The sequence below is a fragment of the Marmota marmota genome, unplaced genomic scaffold (genome assembly GCF_001458135.2).
Source record: "Marmota marmota marmota unplaced genomic scaffold, marMar, whole genome shotgun sequence".
Classification (NCBI taxonomy): domain Eukaryota; kingdom Metazoa; phylum Chordata; class Mammalia; order Rodentia; family Sciuridae; genus Marmota; species Marmota marmota.
The window spans coordinates 1,480,718-1,501,858 of record NW_026000222.1 but is presented as its reverse complement, the minus strand read 5'-3'; the positions used below and the strand labels follow the sequence as shown (position 1 = coordinate 1,501,858).

The 21,141-nt window shown below is 58.1% G+C and overlaps 1 protein-coding gene across 1 annotated transcript; it reads left to right on the top strand.

Annotated features, from left to right (window-relative positions):
- The first annotated feature begins 19,492 nt into the window (after window positions 1-19,492).
- LOC107151079 (NADH dehydrogenase [ubiquinone] 1 beta subcomplex subunit 3-like) lies at window positions 19,493-20,064 on the top strand. The gene has a single exon (XM_048792491.1). The coding sequence runs from the start codon at window positions 19,629-19,631 to the stop codon at window positions 19,929-19,931; it is 303 nt and encodes a 100-aa protein (XP_048648448.1). The 5' UTR covers window positions 19,493-19,628; the 3' UTR covers window positions 19,932-20,064.
- The last annotated feature ends 1,077 nt before the right edge of the window (window positions 20,065-21,141 follow it).

The following is a 21,141-nucleotide window of genomic DNA, read 5'->3' as shown; positions in this document are numbered from 1 at the left end:
ATCTCAGGCTCAGGTGTACAAATTGTTTTGAGAAGAACCCACTGGGGCAGCATACCTACACAGTGGCCTAGGAAGCTGTTTCACCACACTCAGCTGTCCAGGCACTCATGCTGCTGTGGCCATGTCCCAGGAGGCTTGGCTACTGCTTGAGATGGTGGGAGACCTCGGTGGCAGCCATATGGTGCTGGTTCTGCAGGATTGCAGAATGCTGGATTTAGCGGGTATGGGACTTCCACTGAGATTTCAACAGGAAGACCAAAGAGGCCAGGGACAAGGTAGCAGTGTTGGAGTCCCTGCAGGCAGCCCCTGAGAGGGCAGTGCCTGAAGATGGGAGAAGGAACTTGAAGCTGCTGTGGAGACCCCTGAGACTAAGAGATGCCAGTAATGAGGGACCCCTGCTGCGGAAAGCTGCAGGAATGAGACAGATCGGCCACAGGAGAGGTCATGTGGGCTGCAACCAGCAAGATCACGGGATAGAGCTACACAAGCCCTGTGGAGAGATCCTCCTGATGCCATGATCTCCAGGTGTTGGACGTGGAGCTACGGGATTTGTTGGCCCAGCTGGATTTCAGTCTTGCTTTGGTCTTACCCCTTTTCTCTGGGCCCCTCCTTCTCCCTTGTGGAATAGAAATGTTTCCTCTGTGCCATTATATGCATACCTGTAGCTGGTTTTGATTTTAACAGAGGAGAACATCCATGAGTTGGCCTTGAGTCTCATGAGATTTTGGAGATAGATTTTGGCAATGCTGGAACTGTCAGACTGTGGGGTCTTGGAAGTGGAATAATTGTATTTTGCATTGTGTGATGGGCATGAGCTTTTGAGGACCGTGGTGGAATATTATGGTTTATATAACGGGTGATCCCCCAAATGCTCATGTGTAAGACAAAGAAAGAATATTCGAGGTGAAATGATTGGATTAGCAGAGCTGTGCCCCAGTCAGTGAATTAATCCACTTGAATGGATGAACTGGGTGGTAACTGTAGGCAGGCCGGGGGGTGGGGGGGTGCCTTTGGGGTTTATCTTTTGCTCCTGGAGGGTGAGAGCTCTGCCTCGTGCTGCTGTGGACTGGGGTTTCTTCCACTGTGATGTTCGGCCTCACCTCGGGCCCAGAGCAACAGGGCGGCCGACCATGGTGGGCTCCTCTGAAACCATGAGCCCAGACAAGCTTCTCCTCCTCTGAGTTGTTCTTGTCATGTCTTTTGGCCACAGCAGGGAAAGGCTGACGAGAACACAGGGGACTGAAATGCCTGTCCCACACACCTGTATGAGTGCGCACAGCAGCGTTAGGCATGACGGCCAAGAGGTGGGGAGGGCCCAGGCGTCCGGCAGGTGCTGGAGAAACAATTGCGGAGTGTTGTCTGACAGTGAAGGAGGCAGCACTGACACACACGGAGCTGGGGTGAAGTCGCAGAGGGCCGCACGGGGCTGAGAAGAGGGTGCAGAAGGCCACCCTGTGACTGCACTTGCATGGAACGCCAGGCAGCAGACTAGTGCTGCGGGGCCTAGGGGGGTGTCGGCTGTCATCTTTGGGTGGTGAGAACATCCTGGAAGTGGATAGCAGTGATGTTCACACGACCCTGTGAATGGCCCTGTTCACTTTTACAAGGTGAATGCTTTTGGTATATGAAATTATATCTCAAAGTTACAAAAAATGAAGTCGATGACTTTTTTTAAAAATAAAAAATTGAGCCTCATGTGATGACACACATCTATCATCCCAGTGACTCAGGAAGCTGAGGCAGGAGGATCACAAGTTCAAGGCCAACCTCAGCAACTTGGCAAGGTCCTAAACAACTTAGTAAGACCCTGTCCCAAAGTAATAATAACAAAAAGGATTTGGGATGTGACTCGGTGGTTAAGTGCTTGAGTTCTAAAAAGAAAGAACAAAAGAAATTGAGGTATCCCTTGCCGAAGATACTGCCTATAAAGGACCTTCTGGGGAATTCTCTTTGAAGCAGGAATATGTGCCCAGAACGGATTCTTGGAACAAGAAGGAATGGCTGGACGAACAGAAGAGAAGTGTGGATGAATCCAAGGGGTCTTTATAAAATCGACTCATTGAAATGTAAAAAAAAAATAGCGGAAAACCCTTAAAATGTATACGAAGAGAGGTAAATTGTTTTAAAAGCTTTCAGTGCCCTGGAGAGAACAATGTCAGGACTTCAGTTTCAATATCTGACGAATGTCTAGAAACTGCATGTGAAAATCTGCGAAGGTGTCAAATAGGTGGGCGAGGGAGCGCAGGTGCGAGTGCAGGTGCGAGCTCAGGTGTGCCCACGCGGCCCTCCTCTCCAGTGGGCAGCACTGAAGTCAGCCTTCGCCAGACCATCAATCCAGACTGCGGATGTCAGGGGAGGAGTCCTGTAGAGTGTTCCCTGAACAAGTGGAATCAAGGTGAAATCTGGGGAGAAAAAGCTGTGTTTGGAAACTAAGTAGCACACCTAAGTAACTCAAAGGTCAGATGGGTAAAATTGGGCTCAGTGTGGGTGCTTCCCCAGCTCCTGCACAAAAGGAAACATGGACAGGAAAGTATCTTTAATTGAATGACAAATACACGACAGGAAGACTTAAAGGTAAGTGGAGATGAGCGAGGAGAGCAAAACATCAAAAGCAGTCTCAGAACTGGAGTTGGCTCAAAGAGCCAGGGAGGGGAATGCAGGCACAGGCCGCCCGAGTCACCCCGCAGCCTCCCGACAACAAGGCCCAGGCTGTTCTGAAACGCCACTTCCACCAGTCCACGCCACAGGCTGCTGGGAGAACACCTTTTGCAAACCAGCTGCAGGGAGAGGGAGCGGTCTCGGCCGCCCTGTCTTTAGGAAGGCTCACGTGAACTTGAGGTCTTGGCCATGGAAGAGAAGCCCCGGCTCCAGGACTGCCAGTGTGGGGAATGTTGAGAAGCAACCACCGTCTCAGGCTTCCCTGGGGCCAGGGTGGCAAAGTGCACTTCCCACCTTGCCTCATGAGGCAGTGCCTGGCCAGGGTGACTCAAGAGAGGAAAGAAGACAATCTCCAGCCTCTTGACGGTCCTAAGCCCTCGGAAACCAAAGGCGAAAATGGTGGCATTTTGTGATGCTGGCGCTGGCAGGTGGTGACTGGGTGGGGCTGGGCTCAGGGCTGCAGCAAGGCTGTGTGTGATCTTAAACGTCAATCAGCACAGTTCGCCATATTAACACCACATGGTCATCTTAGGAAACAGAAAAATAATGTGTAAAGTTCAAAACCCACTCACAACTAAGGGAAGCTTGAGCAAACTTAGAAAGGAACTTCCTTGGGCTGATGCAAGGTGACCTTAAGACCCTCAGACAGACACCCCCTTGGCTGTAGGTGGGAGGCGAGAGATGGATGGACAGGATGCCCAGAGCCGCGGCTCCACAGGACAGCAGAAATGCAGTGCTGAGTCAAGACAAGGGGTCCGCAAGCCAGAAATGAAGCTGCCAGTGTCTGCAGAGGTGGTGGGTGTGTGAGAAGGAACCCCAGCCTGCCAGGGCACAGCTGCTGGCCACAGGCCATCACATGCATCAGTTACTCTCCAGCTGCCAGAAACAAACATCAACACAAGTGCCGTTTCTCACACACTCAGGAGTGCCCTGTGTAGAAACAGGTCCAACAGATGGTGTCAGGCGAATGTTGAAGGGAAGTGAAGAAAACCTAAGAAAAGGGAGGCTGTGGTCAGTTTGGGCATCGAAAGCTGGGCTCTGCAGAGGCCCGTCCTCCTGAGGGGTGCGCCCAGCGTGATTTCCATCAGAGCTGCAGGGGCCAGGGGCTCTGTGGCAGTGGACATGCTTTCCAGTAATGTACTCGAGCTTGCAGAGGGCCAAGAATGTAGACTCCGTGCCACCGGGACGCAGGCAGTGTGGGGTAGTGAGAAGGACATGGCCGAGCAGACTGAAGAGGTGGTGGCCGCCACCGCAGGCGACCCATGGTCTGCAGGAGGGTCGCAGGCTCACTGGTGCTGGGCCGAAGAGACCCATGGTCTGCGGGAGGGTCGCGAGGCCCACCGGTGCTGGGCCGAGCCTCACACTACAGAAGTCGGCTATGGGGCCAGCTGTGCTCGGAGTATCAGGAGACGTGCCGGAGGCACCAAGGCCACTCTGCTGTGGCCTGGGGGAGAGCACAGTCCTCCTAACTGGACACAGAGGTGTCCACTCTAAAGGAGAGGATTGACAAGGTGGGGATGACTGTGAATTTCACTTGCTCAGGACTGGGGTCGGAGGGAGCCATCCCCTGAACAAGCATAGGACTCCCCCAGGAATCTACCAAGAACCCCAGATGAGGACTCCGCGTTCAAAATGGACCAGGCACAGGGTTCTTCTAGGAAGCAGCAGAGGGAATGGGGTGGAGGCCCAGGCAAGGTCGCGGCTCTGACCTCCCAATCATTTTGAGAAGTGAGGGTCACAACCGCTACTTGTTCACTGCTGGGTTTTGTCTCCCACAACAGCAAAATGGCAAAGGACAGACACTTACCAAGAGGATTTCCAGGGGGCCAATAAGCATCTGAGGAAGGGCTCACCCTCTGGTTACACGGAAACCACCACGAGGCCTCCAGAGTCGCTAGGGTCTGAGGGACCCAGGCTGCAGAGGGACATGGACAGCTGGGCCCCACCCTGAGGGGGTGAGGGATGTGGACGGCTGGGCCCCGCACAGTGACAGGCTGCGAGGAGGCCTGGAGGGTGGTGTGGTGCCTCTGAGGGTGGTGGCCGGCTGCAGAGCTTTGGAGACACAGGGGTGGCCCATAGCTGGTCACTCTCAGATGCTGCTCTTCCCATGGGATATGCCTTGTGGGAAGGGCCCAGCCACCCTCATGGGTCACACAGATGGGTCACGTGTAGTGTAGAGCAGACACATGACCCATTTGTGCCCATCTCACACAGGCAGCATCGTGGCTGGGCTGGACTGGGCAGCGGGCAGCGAGGAGGGATGGCGCTCGGCTTGCCCTGGGCTCTGCCGTGTGGGGAGGCGTGTGGTGCCTGCACACTGCTGTCATTCTACAGGTTTTTAAATGCCCAGAGGTACACAAGATGGCAGAAGCTGCCACCCCATGGCAGCAGGAAGGTGACCCCAGATGGGAGGTGTGGGAGGAGCAGAGAAGGTGGCGCATATGTGGGTGCCTGAGGAATCGGCCATGTTAAAGAAATGACTTCCTGGGGTCCTAAGAGGAGGAAGGTGGAAGCAGGTGAGACCCAGGAGCCCTTGAGGACACCCTGGTCAGGAAGCTCATAGGCCACCACAGGCCCGCAAGCCGCAAGCCTTCCTATGGGGTGCTGGGCACAGAGTATAACCTACCAAGAAGGGGGAAGCCACAGCTAGAAGTCCCTGGCCGTCCAGAAGAGGGCTGGGAGGGAAAGGGGCACAGCATGGGGGTGTCTCTGCTGGTAGTGCTGACGGCACCCCGCAGGGACAGGGACAATGTACCAGCAGTCTGGGGACCCTGGGGATGGCTCCAGAGTGGGCAGCTCCTGGGCTGCTACTGACCCAGTGGTGGTGACTGGATGAATGGGCACTGGGCCCCTGTGGACCTCACCACTTGGGTTGGGTCCCTTGGGGCTGCCGCTCAGCTCCTGTCACTGGGCTGCCCGGTGGGTGCAAGCATGGAAGCTGGGAAGGCTCTCGGCCTACACCCAGCAGTGCGAAACCCGGCATCCAGCAGATAGCCAGCGTGGACCCCGAGAGGAGGGAACGGGGAGGAACAGAAACCCACAGGCAGTACATGGCTCGAGCAGGAAAGGCCCAGGACACAGGAGGGGGTGGCACACCTCGCCACGCTCGGCAAGGGGGCACACCCTTCAGCTTCACAGCCCGGGATCAGTGGGGAGAGAGCCACAGTGGTCTCGCCCAGACGTGAGTTTCAATCCCACAACACACAGACCAGCCTGCTAACTGGCTGCTGCTGGGGGTCGCTGCGGGTCCTGTCGGATTCGGACTCTTGTGAGCTCCCTCAGCAACAGCAGTAACTGGTCTAATCGTCAAAGCCATTGAGGTCCTCATAGAGACGACGGTAGTTAGTAGTGAGTTTGACCTCAGGTGGCATTCTGTGTGACTCCACCTGTCAATGGAGCAGAGCAGGAGGTCACGTGACCATCCTGGCAGAAGCAGGTTCTGACAAAATTCATGTGCTCTGAGTAAAAACGCAAGGCATGGAAGTGGGGGCAGGGGGGTGGCAAGTTCAAGGCCAGCCTAGGCCTTTAAAATAAGGAAATCAAAAGGGCTGGGGTGTGCTCAGTGGTCTGCACTGCAGGCTCAACCCCCAGGACTCAAGGGGACAAAATAAAAGGCGGTTAAGGGTTCTAGAAATGAAAGGCCGTCCTCAGCCAACAGCACAGCCCCGAAGCCCCAGTGCCCACCTTGCTCCCAATCAGGGAAAAGCCCCCTCCCCAGGAACCACAGGAAGAGAAGGCAGGGCCCAAGCCCTGGGCACCGAGGGGGGGAGACTCATCACTTGCAGATGCAGATTCCAAACACGAAACCCAAAGTAACTCCAAACATAGATTGAAGTGTTGAAAGAACTCAGCAAGGTTTGGGGATCAAAATTACACAGGATGTCACTGTGCCCCATTTCCTACCAGCAGTGTTCAAAGTGAAGCTGTAAAAAGTCATTCATTAAAATAGCATTAAACTATATCTAAAGCATCAAGAATCATCAAAATGAAGGTGAGTATGATGCTCATGTGAAAACCACAAGACTAAGCCCTGGAGGGCTGCCCGAGAGTTCAGGCCACGGAGAACCGCAGCCTCCTTCTTGTTTGGCCCCTGGCCACTCATTCCACCAGGCAGGAGCTGGGACTGGTCACCCCTTGGACAGGCCCCTGCTCCTTGTACCCCCACTGCCTGGTGCTCACCTAGACAAAGCCAAGAGCTTTGCCTTTCCTGTGAGCTGGGAGAGAATGTTGGACTGGCTGTATTTTTGCCACTCGACCTTCCATGCCAGTTCCCCCTCTGCCCGGCCGCCCGTTGGCTTCCCCTCGGTCTTGACCCTGTTACATCACCCCAGCCCATTCCACTCATCATGATGGTGACCATTCACCCACTGCATCAGAAGAGAAGTGCTACACGCCCCCCCCCCACCACGCCCACTTAGCCTCCTGCCTCATCACCATCCTCTGTGCCCCCTCTGCACCTGTGGTGCCAGTTGTCCTCTGCCCCCCCAAGCTGGAAGCAGGCAGGGCATGCCACGGGACAATGGTGAGAGTGGGCCCTTGGGCCACCTGCAGCAGATAGGATGGGAACAGGGAGGAATGTGCATGCCCTGGGCCTGGCAATGTGCAGGGGCAGTGGCCAGCAGAGGTGTGGGGCCACAGTGGTTGCCCACCTCCATTTCTGGTCCCCTGAAATCAGATTCGATCTTGGCTGCAGCTAGTGCCCATCTAGTGAGGGTGGATGGTTGGGCACTGTGTCCCATTGGTTTTATCTGAAGCCAACAGAACCCAGCAGCCATGAGGTGGCAAGTGAGCCCTGATAGCAGCCACCAACGCAGGTGAGCATGCAGTTCCTCAGCAAGGGGGCTGTGCTGGAGCTGCACTCTTCTGCACAGGGGGAGGGCAGCAGCCCTAGGTGAGGAGGGGCTTCCGGCATGTGTCCCTGGAAGAGTGGGATGGGGTTCCCCGCCTGGGAGGCAGGCACAGAGCATCTGCCCCCGGACAAAGCCAGCAGCTTCACTATCACCCCATGGCTGTCTGATGTGCTTTGGGTCTAGATTGTCCCCTGAAGGCTCATGAGCTGAAAGCCTGGTCCCCAGTGCAGCAGTGCCCAGAGGTGGGCCTGGGAAGTGACTGTGCCACAGGGCTCTGACCTCAGCAGCCGGTTAATCCACTGAAGGCTTCGTGGACCACAGAGGCGAGGAAGTGGTACGCTGGTGGGTGTTCTGCTTCTCTGCCTCTCGGCTGCCGTGAGCTGGGCAGTTCTGCTCCACCCTCTGCCCCCCTGCTCTGCCCCCAGGCCCATGACAGTGGAATTGGCCAAACATGAACAGAAAATCTGGAACCATGAGCTAAGTGAACCTTTCTGCCCAAAGCTGTTCATGTCAGGTGTTTTGGTCACAGTGATGGACAGCTGACACATGTTATGACCTTTCTGTGGCCAGCCCCGGCCCCAGGGCTGTCTTTTCAGTGAACCTGGCTGTGGGAGGTGCTGGCAGGTCAGTGTAGGGCTTCCCCTCACCCGCAGGACCCTCATCTCTTCCTAGCTCTTAGCCCCTCAGGCCCTTGTGGTGTGCCTGGAGGACAGAAGCGTAGAGTTGCAGCCTGGAGCTGGGTGCTGGACCCATGGGCATTCCCTGTTGTGCCTGGTCACATGGTGGCATACAAGGGGTCACAGCCTGCTCGTGGATGAGCGACTGCTTTGTGTTACCCTGGGAAGAGTCAGGTGATGTCCAAGCAGAGGGCAGAGGCTGGTGAAAACAATACAGTCACTGTGCAGTTCTCCGAGTGGCCCTGAGCGCTTGGAGGTGACTGAGAGGAGTGGCAGGATGGGCATTTCCACCTGGCCACAGGCCTGAGGCAGAGGCTGGAGGCCAGAGACCACTCAGCCCCGCTGCTTGGAGCAGTGTGACCCCAGCTTTGTACTTACTCTTGGTCACCAGCTGAGGGCATCTCTGGGCAGCACTCCACAGCCCTGGGTCTCATTGCCCTGGCCAAGTCCTTCCATCTGGCCCTGTCTGTTGACCCGGTGACCACAGCTCAGATCCATAGGACCTCAGTCCCCCAAGCCTCAGGTCTGACCCTCCTTCTAGACGCCAGCTCTGCCTGTTGTGAGGCAAGCAGCCCTGCAGCCCTGCCCAGGGGACAGAGCTGCAGGGTGCCTCGTGGATCTAGGGCTCCCGTGGTCGGACAGCAGAAGGGAGCGAGAGGAAGGGGGGAGACGAGGCAGAGCCAGGCCTGGCAGTGTCCCTGGTGCGGGGCCAGGCCTGGCAGTGTCCCTGGTGCGGGGCCAGGCCTGGCCTGGCTGGGGAGTCGTGCACTGGAGCTGGCAGGGCTGCCCTCCAGCTGCAGCAGGACTCTGCCCCGTGCCCACCCACGCCCCCTGCCCCACAGCAGCTGCAGGACCCGTGTCCCGCTGCACCCGCCGTCAGGTCTTTACCAGAGTGCCAACGTGGTTGACTTCCTGGGTGAGAGAGAATGGTTGTCGGGGTGGGAAACCTTACACCACAGTTCATTTGAGCTGTAAAAGGAAAAATCAGCCTCACCTTCGGCTGTAGCTTCACTCCGGACTCTCCCTGGGCCAGAGGGTGACACCGGGGGGAGCACCCAGTGATGAGGCAGAGGCGGTCCCTGCGGGCTGCCCTCAGGTCCTCGGCACAGAAGCGCTTTGAGAGTAGGTAGTAGCCCTGGGACTCCTCCCGTCGCTGCGTCAGAGGGTGGAAGCACTGAACCCAGCCCGGCCACCTCACTGGGGGACCAAGCTCCCCTGAGGGGTTTCTCAGCTCCCTGGCCTGTGGCCCTCACCCCTGCAAGGTCCTGCCTGGCTGACAGGGGGCCCTCCCAGACCTCAGCTGGCCCTGGCTATGGCCACTTCTCCCCGAAGGCAGATGGGCACAGCTGGAAACCGGCCTGGTCCTGGAAGGCAAGGGCTTTGGGCGGCAGTTGTCACCAGCTCCTTCTTACACCTCCGGCAGAGCCAGGGACAGTGGGCCGTGCCTTCTGTGAGTCACCTCCGAGAACCCTGACTGGCCTCGTGAGCAGGTGCTCGTCATGACTACCCTGTCTTCCAGCGGGGGAGGGGCAGAGGCACAGTGTTGAGGCCACACATGCAAAATCACACAGCACTGCCACCTTCAAATCCACACTGTCCCACCCCTAGCCACCAGTGTCTCCTGTCGGCACAGTCCCCTGGGGGAGCCATCCAGGTCCCCACAAGGGTTAATCCTGTGGGGACACAGCTGCTGCCAGTCTCCCGAAATACTTTTGCACATGGTCTGGTCTGACTGTGCCCGAGAAGGCTCAGGAGGAAAATCGCTTACATAATCTCCCTCCGTCCCTGACACGCGCTCTCCCCTGCTTGCAACACCAGTGAGCAGATGCCAGGAAATTCTGAGGCCCCCTCCACCGGGCCGTGTGCGCAGTGGGCCCCGCCTCACCTGTGGGCCTGCAGCCCTCTGCTTCCCCTCCACAGTGCAGGCCATGCCCCAGGGGCCAGGGAGGCCTGGTGCAGACCCCTCAGCTCATGACAGGAGGCGCCCAGAGAAGCACAGGGCCTTTCTCACTGTTGGGAGGTGGCGAGGTGACCTGCATTTCAAGTCCCAGTTCCTGCCCAGCACCTGAGGTGGCTCCACTTCTGTGTGTGTGACCCTCTCACTCCCTGCAATAGTTCCAAGCAGTCCACAGCTCAAGGCCGCCCCAGACTTTTTTCAAAGGAGCCCAGCATCCTCTGTCCTCCATTGGGGGCTGGGGCCAGCTGGGCCAGCAGCTTCTGTGGAGGAGGGAGACTTTTTTCCAGAGCAGCAGGAAGCTGAGCTGGGGCCAGGAAGGTTCCAGCTGCGCGGCCGGGGATGGACCTCGCCTGCTCTCAAAACCCATTTCCCTTTCTGCAGAATTCAGGGATCAGATCTTGATCCAGGCAGCATCAGACGCCTCGTACCACCTCCTCCAGCCCAGAGTCGATGTGCTCCGGGCCGGGGGCTGCCGGCAGAAGTCACCCAGAGCCCCGAGGTCTCAAGGAGCAGCTGCTCAGGCCCGGCTTCCTCCTCTGCTTCCCCGTCACCTTCCCCTCCTGTCCCTGGCAGCTATAAGACACCTGGGACCAGCCAGGGACAGCAGAGCTAGGGACACGTGTTGGGTTTGGTGGGGTGTGTCATGGGGTTCACTGTCTTTCCCAGCAGAGAGGCCATGGCTTGCATCCTGGGTGTAGAAACAGCTTCCCAAAGATTCCCATCACTCACGGGGCCGAAGCGGTGAACCGAGCACTCTCCGGTGACGCTCACCAGCACACTCGCCCTGTGCCAGGGCCCCCATGCGTGGTTTTGGATTCCTTACCTTGGAAGGAGCCCCCAGATCAAATGAGCTGTAGCCCCACAACCTGGGGTTTTCTGGGTCTGGTCACTGACTCCCCGATTTCTCAGACACAGGGTTCAAGGCTTCCAGCCCTCCTGGTTGGAGGACACAGGCCCTGCTTCTGTTGGGGAGCAAGCATCTTCTCTGTTCCGTGGGCCTCGGGTCCTTCCAGCTGCTGTGTGCTTGGGTAAGTGACACAGTGCCCCTGCCCCCAAGAACTGAATGGGTCATGGCCTGTCTGAGCCCCAGGAACCTGGAGCTGTGCCCTGACAGTAGGAAATGCCCAGTTCCCTCCCGGGGTTGGTCTGCCACAGGGCATAGGCCCAGAGCCCTGCAAGCCCCTACCTAGCCCCTGAGGTCTCTCCATTTCTGCATGTGTCCTCCCCTGCCTGGGTGGCCAGACTATCAGGATGAGGATCTCCATGGGGCTGGGCCGCATGGCCACCCTGTGAGGACCTCCGGGTGTGACCACAGAGGCCTGCTGGCTCCTGCCCAGGCTGAGTGGGTGCAGGTTCTCCCTAGTTCCAGGCTCCCTCTGCCTCAGGGCCGCGGAGAGCACTCATGCCCCACCCAACTGGGAGGCCAGGCCACTCCAGGATTCCCCAAGGGGGCCCCAGCTTCCTCCCGGCCTTTGCTCTGTGTCTGCAACTAGGGGATTTTAAGAATGATCTCAGCGTGGTGGGCGGAGTGACACCAGGCCCAGGCTGCTGAGAGAAAGCTGTGTTCTGCCCTGGTTCTGGTGGGCTCATGGGGAGACCAGGACAGGCCTTGCTCTCTGCGTGCAGGAGGACCCAGGGATTCTGGCCCCACCCAGGGGACAGTGGCGATGTCTGAAGATGTTTATGGCTGTCACAGCTGGGTCAGCTTGCTACTGGCAAGTAGAGGCAGAACCAGGGATCTGAGAGCCAGAGTGGGAGGAGGGGGAGGAAAGTCCTGGAGCACCACCGCCCAAGAGAGGCTGGCTTCCCGCCACGTGGCTGCCCTTCCTTTCCTTACCGGGACGTGGGCATTGGGGCAGGTGGGAGAGCCAAGGAGCTACCACCAGGTTCATCTGGACAACCTGACCTGCAGGTTCTTGTGCCATATTGATGGCCCAGCTCTGGGACCCCAGGCAGGTGCCCAGGGGCAATGCTCTCTGCTCCAAGGAGCTGGGAAAGGGCCCAAACCTGAAGGCTCAGTCTAGCCAACGCCCCGCAGCCCGGCCGTCCCTCTGCTGCTATGGTGCATCTTGTTCTCTTCACCTCCATCAGTCGATTGGTCGGTGGGGAGAGAAACCAGCTCACCTGTGGCCTCCACCACCCTCAGCTGCCCTGACTTTGGCTCTGACCGGCAAATCCACCCCTTCCTTTCTCCACTGGCTGCAGCTTCCGGGGCTTTGGGTAGAGGAGATGGCTGCAGGTCAATGGCTGCCTGAAGGCTCAGGCCAGGGGATGGAGAGTCCAGCAGGCGGGCGACAAGTCGCTTGGTGACAGCTGCCTGGATGTTTCAGTTCTGACCTGCACCATGTGTGCACCCCCACGGCCGCGTGAGGCCTCACTCAGCTCTCTGCCACGTGGCTGCTTGACAGGCAGGTCAGCCCTCCCGATGGCCAACTCGCATCCACCACTTGGGAGCAGAGTCTGGTTCTCAGCTTTTCCCAGAGTTGGGCACGCTGTTGCCTTGGGGCACACTCTGCCCCACAGAGGAAGAGGTGTTGTCCAAAATGTCCTAACATGGTCCTTGTGCTCCAGCCAAACCCCAGCAGGGTCTGGAGACACCAGCAGCTTAGAACGTGCTGGTGTGGCCCAGGGCTGTGATTCCCACTCTGGACGGGGCTGGGCACCAGGAGGAGCAAAGCTACCCCAGGGCCTCGAGACCTACAGCGGAGTGCAGAGCCACTGAGTTGGGTCACCCTTTGGGATCCCCACCAGCCTCTGTCACAAAATGGAACCAATGAGCATTGTGGCTGTGAGGTCCTCGGGGGGCTGTCCTCCCGGTGGCCTTGGGAGCTTGCCGCCTGACTTGCTTTGTGATGATTGCGTTTTGCTGAGGGAGAAGCAGCTAACGTCACCAAGGACAGGGCTTCCTGTGAACTTCTGGGATCTGCCTGTGTCCCACTGGGCTTTTGGTTGTGCAGAACTCAGGGACTCTGAGGGGGTCGAGGTCAAGCCAGCTTCAGCTCGCCATCCAGGGCTGGCGCGGCCCCCAGTTGAAATGAGGATGGCCTCCATGGCCAGGGCTCCTGCGAGGCCAGAAGGTGGAAGCTGGTCCATTCAGAGGTGGGAAGCGTGAAGCCTTGAGTGCCCGCCCACAGTCGCCTGAGGTGGACCTTGAGGACACATGGGGAGGGAGAGGGGCCGGGCACCAGGGCGCACGGCCTAGGACCTGTTCACTAGAGCAGGCAGATGCCCACCGGGCTCACGTCCGTGGGGCCAGGGGGCGGCTGCTTGGTGGGTGCAGGCTCTCCTTTGGGGGTGAAGGAAGTGCTCCCAACCATGTAGAGGCGATGGTACAACCTGCACTGGATGCCACCGAATCAGGCTTCCAAGTGTGGATTCAAAGTGTTAACTGAGTTTCAGCTCCATTAAGGCGCAGACGGGAGAGCCCCAGAGGACCACGTAGTGTAGGCGGGGTCCTGGCCGTTGTCCTCCCTGTGTTCCCTGGGCCTGTGGAGGGGTGGCATGTGCCTCTGGGCCCGGGCACCAAGAGGAAGCTACAGGTGCAGAACAGGAGTGGGTCCCCCTCCACCTCACGTGCTCAGCTCTGTCCCCCAGGCTGGGTCGGCTCAATTTGGCTGGCAGGTAGGGGGATGTATGTTCCTGACCACAGTGTGGGGTCCTTTCTAGAAGTTTCCAGGAAGCCAGAGCCCGTTTTTGCTTAGGCGTGAAGGATGCGATTTCCTAGCTGTGATGGTGGGCTTGCTCTCCCTAGCTTCCCGTATGGGGCTGGTGTGCCCAGGCAGGGCACAGGGGCTGCGGGAGCCCGCAGGATGCGGGGGAGCTGCACTGTCAGCCTGGATGGGAAGAGGAGAGAGGAGATAGGGAAGTGGAAAGGAGAGAAATTTCAAAGGAAAATCCAACAAGTGAGGAGAAGTGAGGGAGAGGTCAGGGTTATAAAAGTTACAAGGTTATAAAAGTTGCTTATCATAGGAAGGTTATAAAAGTTGCGTGCTTATCATAGGAAGGGTATAAAAGTTGCGTGCTTACCATAGGAAGGGTATAAAAGTTGCGTGCTTATCATAGGAAGGGTATAAAAGTTGCGTGCTTATCATAGGAAGGGTATAAAAGTTACGTGCTTATTATAGGAAGCGTCAAAAACAGAAACGTCGGAAGAAGAGGAAGACCGTGATTCTGCCAGGGGACATAGCCAAGAGGAACGTCGGGTGTGTTGTGGCTCCAAGTGCCAGTTGCTGCCATCTTGTCCTCATGTGCCCCCAAGTCTCTCCGTGTGGCTCAGGAGATACTTATAGGATAAATCTTGGCCGTGACTGAGCTCCCATGACTCAGTTTCCCTGGGAGTGCCATGGACAGAGTGGGCTGCCCAGGGCCTTGAGGAAGGCAGGGCGTGGGTCCTGCTGCCCCATGCCCCATGGCAGCCAGCCCCCTGACCAGCTTCTCCCATGTGGGCAGGTGGCTGCAGCTGAGCAGACTCAGGCCTGAAAGGGCCAAGACTGGGGAGGCTCCCCCTGGGGACCAAGGGGTGAGGGAACCCTGCAGCACCCCTGCCTTCCTCTCAGGGGCCCACGGAAGGTGGCCCCAGACAGGAGGGCGCTCGTCTTCCACGGGGGCATGTGCGTCTCTGCTCTCAGGGGTGCTCCCTGCCTGAAGAAAAGCCAGCGCCTTGGGGACACCGTCCTGCACCGCCGGCCTCCCGTATCTTAGCCACGCATTCCAGTCTGCTAGGGAGCCAGCGAGCAGGAACGCAGGGAGGCGAGGACAGCCTTGCCCTGGGAGAGCAGCGGGCTGTGCGCCCTGACGGGCAAGATGGACCCTTCTGGATCCCTCTGAACCGGGCAGAGCAGGGTCAAGAGTGTGGAGGGGAGAGGGCTCCCAGGCTGCCTGGAGAGCCAGCCTGAGCAAACAGCTGGAGACGTGGACCGAACACACAGAAGCTGGGGGCACCTGGGGCCTGTGGCTGTCCTGCTGCAGGCGTATGTCACAGAGGAGGGCATGCACAGGGCACTGCTGCTCCAGGGTAAGTGCGGTGTCTGCGAGGGCACTGCCTCTGGGCGGCCAGAGGAAGGGTTTTCATTAGGAGCTTGGGTTGGTGCAAGCAGGGCAGTCCGTGCTTCTGTGATGAACGCTCGCAGACTCGCGGGAAGGTCATGCAACACAATCTGGAAACAGCTTCGAGGCAAAACAAAGTATTTTGTTTTCCTATTGAAAATTCCAGTTGCTGGACCGGAGGCCAGGACTCGACAGGCAAACTCACGTGGTGGGAGCAGGGTCCGCTGAGCTCTGATCTGTCGTGCTCAGGGAGGCTCCTGGGTCCATCAACGCTCTCTGCTGGTGGCTCCTGTTGTTGTACCCTTTCTATGACATGTCCCAGGTGGCAGGCTTATCTCTCAGTGGACGTGGAGGACATGCCACGCACAAACCTGATTAGCTGTACATTCTGTTAAATGTGCGTCTCACGACGGCTCTTTGGACAAAGTAGGGAGGCGGCGGGCAGCAGGGGCTGGGGTGCCACGACCGTCTGGGACACACAGCGGGCAGTTGTCCATGTCTGTCTTAAGCGCTGCTGATAACAGCCGTTTCGTGATATTTAAAAGCCCTGGTCTTCTTGTGACCCTTCTACTTGGACTCCGTTCAAAGCAGCCGCTTCCTGGCCTGGTTCCCATTTCAAAGTTTGGCAGTGAACGCCTGAGACAGTCGTGGTTTCTGTGCATTGACTTCCTGAAACTCCTGGGAAGTCACCAGAGGCAGGAGACATAGCCAGGGAGCTTTCTCAGGTCCACCTAAAGGTGCGCCTTGGCCTGTCACAACAGGAAAGATGGCGGCCAGCCTACTCATGACGGTCTAAGTCGGGGCTCGGGATGGACAGAAGGGAGAAATGGACAGGGCCGCTAACTGCCGCTCTCAGAAGTCACACTGTTCCCCCAGTGTCGTCCGCTGAGTGGGGAGATCTGGTGATCTGAGGCGCTGGTGAGTGATCCTATGTGTTGTTGACGGCCCCGCCCCCATGTCTGAAGTAGACAGGACAGAGGGGGTGGTGGCTATGGAAACCCATATTCAGCAAAGCTGGCAGGAGGTCTCCCCCAACACGATGGCACAGGAGCACCTTGCAGTCTGGTGGTGGTTACCATGTCCGGTGCCTACTGTCCCCCTAGCCTCCCAGCACCCGTCAATGTGTGACTCTTTCGACTGACTGGGAGTTGGCATCTGTGCCAGGTGCTCGGTTAGGCTGCAGAGTGCGAGACGCTGCGGGCCCTCTGGTGTCCATAGGCCCCGTGAGATGATGGTCTGTTTTCTCTGGTGTGGTATCCCAAGATGCCCCCCCCCGGGAGCCCTCTCCTCCACTCTAAGCCTGTGTGACTGGCTTGGTTTCAGGTGGCACCAGCCCCCGATCCTGCAAATCTGCAGCTCTGAGGATGAGATGGCTGTTGGTGGCTGGCGTGGTCCTTGTGCACTGGGGCTGGTGGCATCTGGTAGCCCCAGGTACATGTAGGTAGTAGTAGTCCCAAGGGCACAGCTGGGTGTCATCCGTTGTCTGCAGCCCCTTCCTTGGGCCCAGCACGGAACCCCTGATGGGAGGCTAGCCGAGCACTCTCCCACTTCCTGCTCCTGGAAGCGACGTTATGTGGGTCTCCTGGTTCCTGTTGCCTGTAGTCAACGTGTTCTCACCCACAGGCTTGGGACACCTGCCTCTGTGGGTGAGCAGGTGGGGGTGGAAACGGCTCCCAGCTGACCACACAGGCTGCCTGGGGGGGCTCAGTGGCACAGATGCTAATCTCCTAGTCTGTCACTTGGCTTCAGTGTGCCAGACAGTGCCCAGGGCTGCTCTTAGGAACCAGCACCTCGTTGTGTCCAGTATGCTAGGGGTCTGTGGGGCAGTTTCAGTCCCCGCCAGAGGACAGCCCACCAAAGCCAGTAACCTGAAGCTCTGCTCAGAGTCAAAGGAGTTGGACCTCAGGGAAGAGTAAACAGCCACTGAGGCCACCTGCAACCTGGGCAGTCCACTGAGTCATCTGCTTCCCAGATGATGCCTTGAAAAGGATCCGTTAGATGGTTCACATCCCAGAAGGCCCCGGGTGAGGTGTGGGCCTGTGGGTCTCAGCCATCACGAGTGGATTGACTGTGGCCACTTTCAGCCGAGGATACTGGCATCGCTCAGACAGGACCCCATCCTGCGGGACCACCCCAGTCCACCTCTGCCTGTGGGCGTCACACTGGATGGTGCCGTGTGTGGCTCTGCATCCATTCTGAGGTTCCTCTGCGCAGCCGGCACCCCCGATGGGGCTCTCTGCCCTTGTGCTGGTGGCCCCGTTCTCTGACGCGTTTCTTGGTTCTGATGAAATGCCCTCTCTGGTCCCTGTCTCCCAGGTAAGAGAGGCCAAGCTCCCCTGGAGGCTCCCGGCAGGCCTTCTTCAGCTCTAACCTGCCCTTCGCTCCAGTGTGCACCCCTGGCCATTTTCCCCTGGAGGGGACCCCACTTGGATATTCAGGGGGATTTTGATCCTGGCTCCTATGCAGTCCTCTGAGACAAAGTCAGATTCAGGGACATTCCAAAATAGTGCTTGAGGTGTGATCTGAGGGCAGCAGTGGTCTCGGGCAAGATGAGCAGAAGGATATCCACGGACAGGGTCACATGCTGGAGCTGCTGTGTGCACAGGACTCTGGCCCTGTCTGGTCTCAGCGGCTGATGAAGGCTGTCCGCCAAGGGCGGGGGTGTGGTGGCAAGGTTGGTCAGCAGGAGAAGCCACTGGATCCCAGACGGCAGGGCTGGGGACTCTTGGGGCCAATGCTCATGGGTGTTGAAGGGATGCATCCAAGAAGAAGCTGTCAGCTACCTCTGCACAATCCAGGACCTGAAAGCCAGGGTACACTGTCCACCACATCTGGCCATGTTTGCGTGGGCACTGGGTACTTCCCTTTGGGGCAGCCAGCTCCCAGGAGGTAGGCCATGTGGACAGGCACCAGCCCCCAGCAGGCCTCACCCTGCCCGGGCCCCTCCTGTGGAGTCAGCACTGCCAGGGGTCATTCCCTCCCTCTGCCCTGCACCCCTGCTACCCATGTCCCCATTCTAATCAACGCATGGTGCTTGGCAGAGGGCTCCTGAAGGAATTCTTCCACCCTCCACGGGAGAGTTAGCACAACCCCTGGCCCAGATGTGATGGGTTGCCAGAGGGAAGGGCCCGTGTGCTCTGGAGGGAGCGGGGCATCTGGGCTCATACCACCCGTGTTCTAGAGCTTTCTCCCAGCACTGTTTATTCATCTCCTTTGTTTGCAACCTCCTAATCTGTTTCTTTTGAAAGCCACGTTATTCCTTTAAAAGCCTGTCAGCGGGGTTTGGTGGCCCACGCCTGTAATCCCAGCAGCTCGGGAGACTGAGGCAGGAGGATTGTGAGCTCAAAGCCAGCCTCAGCCATGGTGAGGTGCTAAGCAACTCAGTGAGACCCTGTCTCTAAATAAAATACAAAATAGAAAATAGGGCTGGGGATGTGGCTGGGTGGTTTAGGGCCCCTGAGTTCAATCCCTGGTACCAAAAACAACAACAACAAAAAAAAGCCTTTCAGATGGCAGTTGTGGCCACAGCTAGGGTTGGAGGCCAGGGCCTGGACTGACCATAAGCCTCTCACAGGTGCTGTCCTGGAAGCTCAGCCCCCTGCTCTGGCTTTACCTGCCCTGCCCGGTGCAGGCAAAGATGGACAGCATAGCTAGCCAGGAGTGTGGACACTGGTGGCCCTTCACTCTCCATGTGGCAGTGGCTGAGCTTGGCTTGGTCACTACCTTCTGCTGCCCACATCCACTGTGAGGGGAATTCATCGAAGACCCTGAGTTCAGACAGGGGCCACCGACTGCTTCCGGGGAAGGGGGCCTCCCGGTGGGGAGACAGTGACGACCGCCCGAGTTTCTGGGTCTGGCTGGGGCAGCCCAGGAAGCTCATCGCACCGGGCTGGGGGTGTGTGTGGCTCTCGGCTGAGCTCTTCCCCTCAGTGTCTTGCTCCTTCAAGAGGAAGTGGGGCGGTTCCCTGTCCAGAGAGCGCTGCCTCCGCCCTGCCCCAGCTCACAGCCCCTTCTGTGTGGGGAGTGTCTGGCTGGCTGGAGGTGGCAGGCAGACCCTGGCCTTGGTGGCCCCCATCCACCTGTGCTTATAGCTGGGGACTGTGGGGCTGTCACAGAGGGGCTGCCGAGTGGAGGGCCAGCCCCCGGGCCCACTTTACCCAGGGGCCCACCCGCTGCACTGCCCAGGAGCAGGACAGTGCGGGGAAGCTCTGGGAGCCCCAGGGCCCAGCATGATCAGGGGTGGCTGCACTTAGCTTCTGTTCCTTTCTTGCTGGTATGAGCCACAGGAAGGACACTGTCGCCAGGGTTCAAGAGGTTCAGAGTGGACGGTTGACTATTGAGTGTCCTGAGAGGTCAAATTGCTGTAAGAAACAGTTCATGTGGTCATACGTATTCAAAATCATTAAGACAACATTTTAAAAGAATCATCTACATAAAGACATGGCCCCTGGACACGGACATGGACATGAACATGGTCAGGGAAAACTAGAACTTCCAGATTATAGGCAGTGGAAGATAGAAGGGACACCATTACAAACTGTCCAGGAGAAGCTGGCTGCAAAAGGGCTTAGGGATCCATGGGGCCGCAATGAAGCTTGGAGATACATGGGTGGCTTTGCACACAAGGTTTCCTTTGTTGGTGTATTATTAAAAGGATTTAAATGGGGATTTGCTGCTTTTGTGGTAGCCGTAGGGGCCGAATATTATCTGGAGTCCCAGAAAAAAGATAACAATCATCACTGAAGATAGTATCTGGAAATATCTTGGTGACTCCTTAATTCTCTTATAAAAATAAGATTTCTTCACTATATCGTACTTGTCCATGTGTTTGTCCCTTAAAGAATACTAGTAAGGTTTAATAAAGTAAGAAAAACATTAAAAAAAAAAGAGGTTCAGAGTGGCAGGCAGGACAGGGAGGCCGGGGGGTTTCCAAGCCCAGGCAGAGCAGCGCCTCCCTGCCCGCCAGCCCTGGTGTGTGGCAGTGGTTGGCAGTGTTCACTGGCTGTGGTTGACAGAGGTGACTGCAGGACAGCCGGGGGGAGCGGATGCTGAGGGCCCTAGGGTGTCCTGCAGTCCTTCCTGACTCCCGCCTTGCTCTGGCCTCGGACTGCGTGCCTGGGCAGGGCAGTGAGAGCAGACAGCTGGTGGGGTCGTGGCCCGTGGCTGGGAGGAGCCCTGGGCTGGCCGGGAACCTGGCCCGAGCTCACCTTTGTCCTGTGGGCCTCTCTCCTTCTGGAGCTGCCCCCTCTTTGTTCACGCAACATCCCTGGCCCCAGACCTCTGCCCACCACACCCCGAGGCGCGTCTCTGCAGTGTGTGCACCTTCCGTGTTGTTAGACATTCCCGATGAGCACGACCCTGTGGGGCTGACAGATGTCCCTTCTGGGCCTGGGGCTCAAAGCACTCAAGTCCTGAGGAGCTCACAGACTCCCTGACTCAGTGGTGAAGGGTACTGCTCCCGGCCAGCGGCTCGGGTGCGAGTCCCACAGAGAGGGCGATGGAGGCGCAGGCAGTGGCCAGCCCTTCAGGAGTACTTATATGGCCAGTGCTCAGGGGGTCAGGGGAGTGGGCTGTCCCAGCATGCCTCTCTTCTTGCCCTCTGCTGTCCCTGGGAAGCAAGTAGGTCGACTGGGCATGTGCTCAGTTCACCAGCCCTGGACTTGGAAACTGGGAAGAAGTGGAGTGGCCAGTGGGTGGCATCTGGGTCTTGTTCTGCCCACTGTTGGAAGGGGCGGGTGGTCCCTCCAGCCAGGTTGCAGAGGTGAGGTCTGCTTGCAGACGCTGGTCCTGGGTGTAGGAGTCACCACTGGGAAGAGGCTTGAGCCCGAGCCCCGGGGGGCAGGGAGGTGCCCCTGGAGGGCTCTCCAGTCCCCTCTCCAGGGCGTGCAGTCAGCCCAGTCCTTCCTGAGGAATCTTCAGGGAGCCGGAGGTGGGAGCGCTCTGCCCCCCTCAG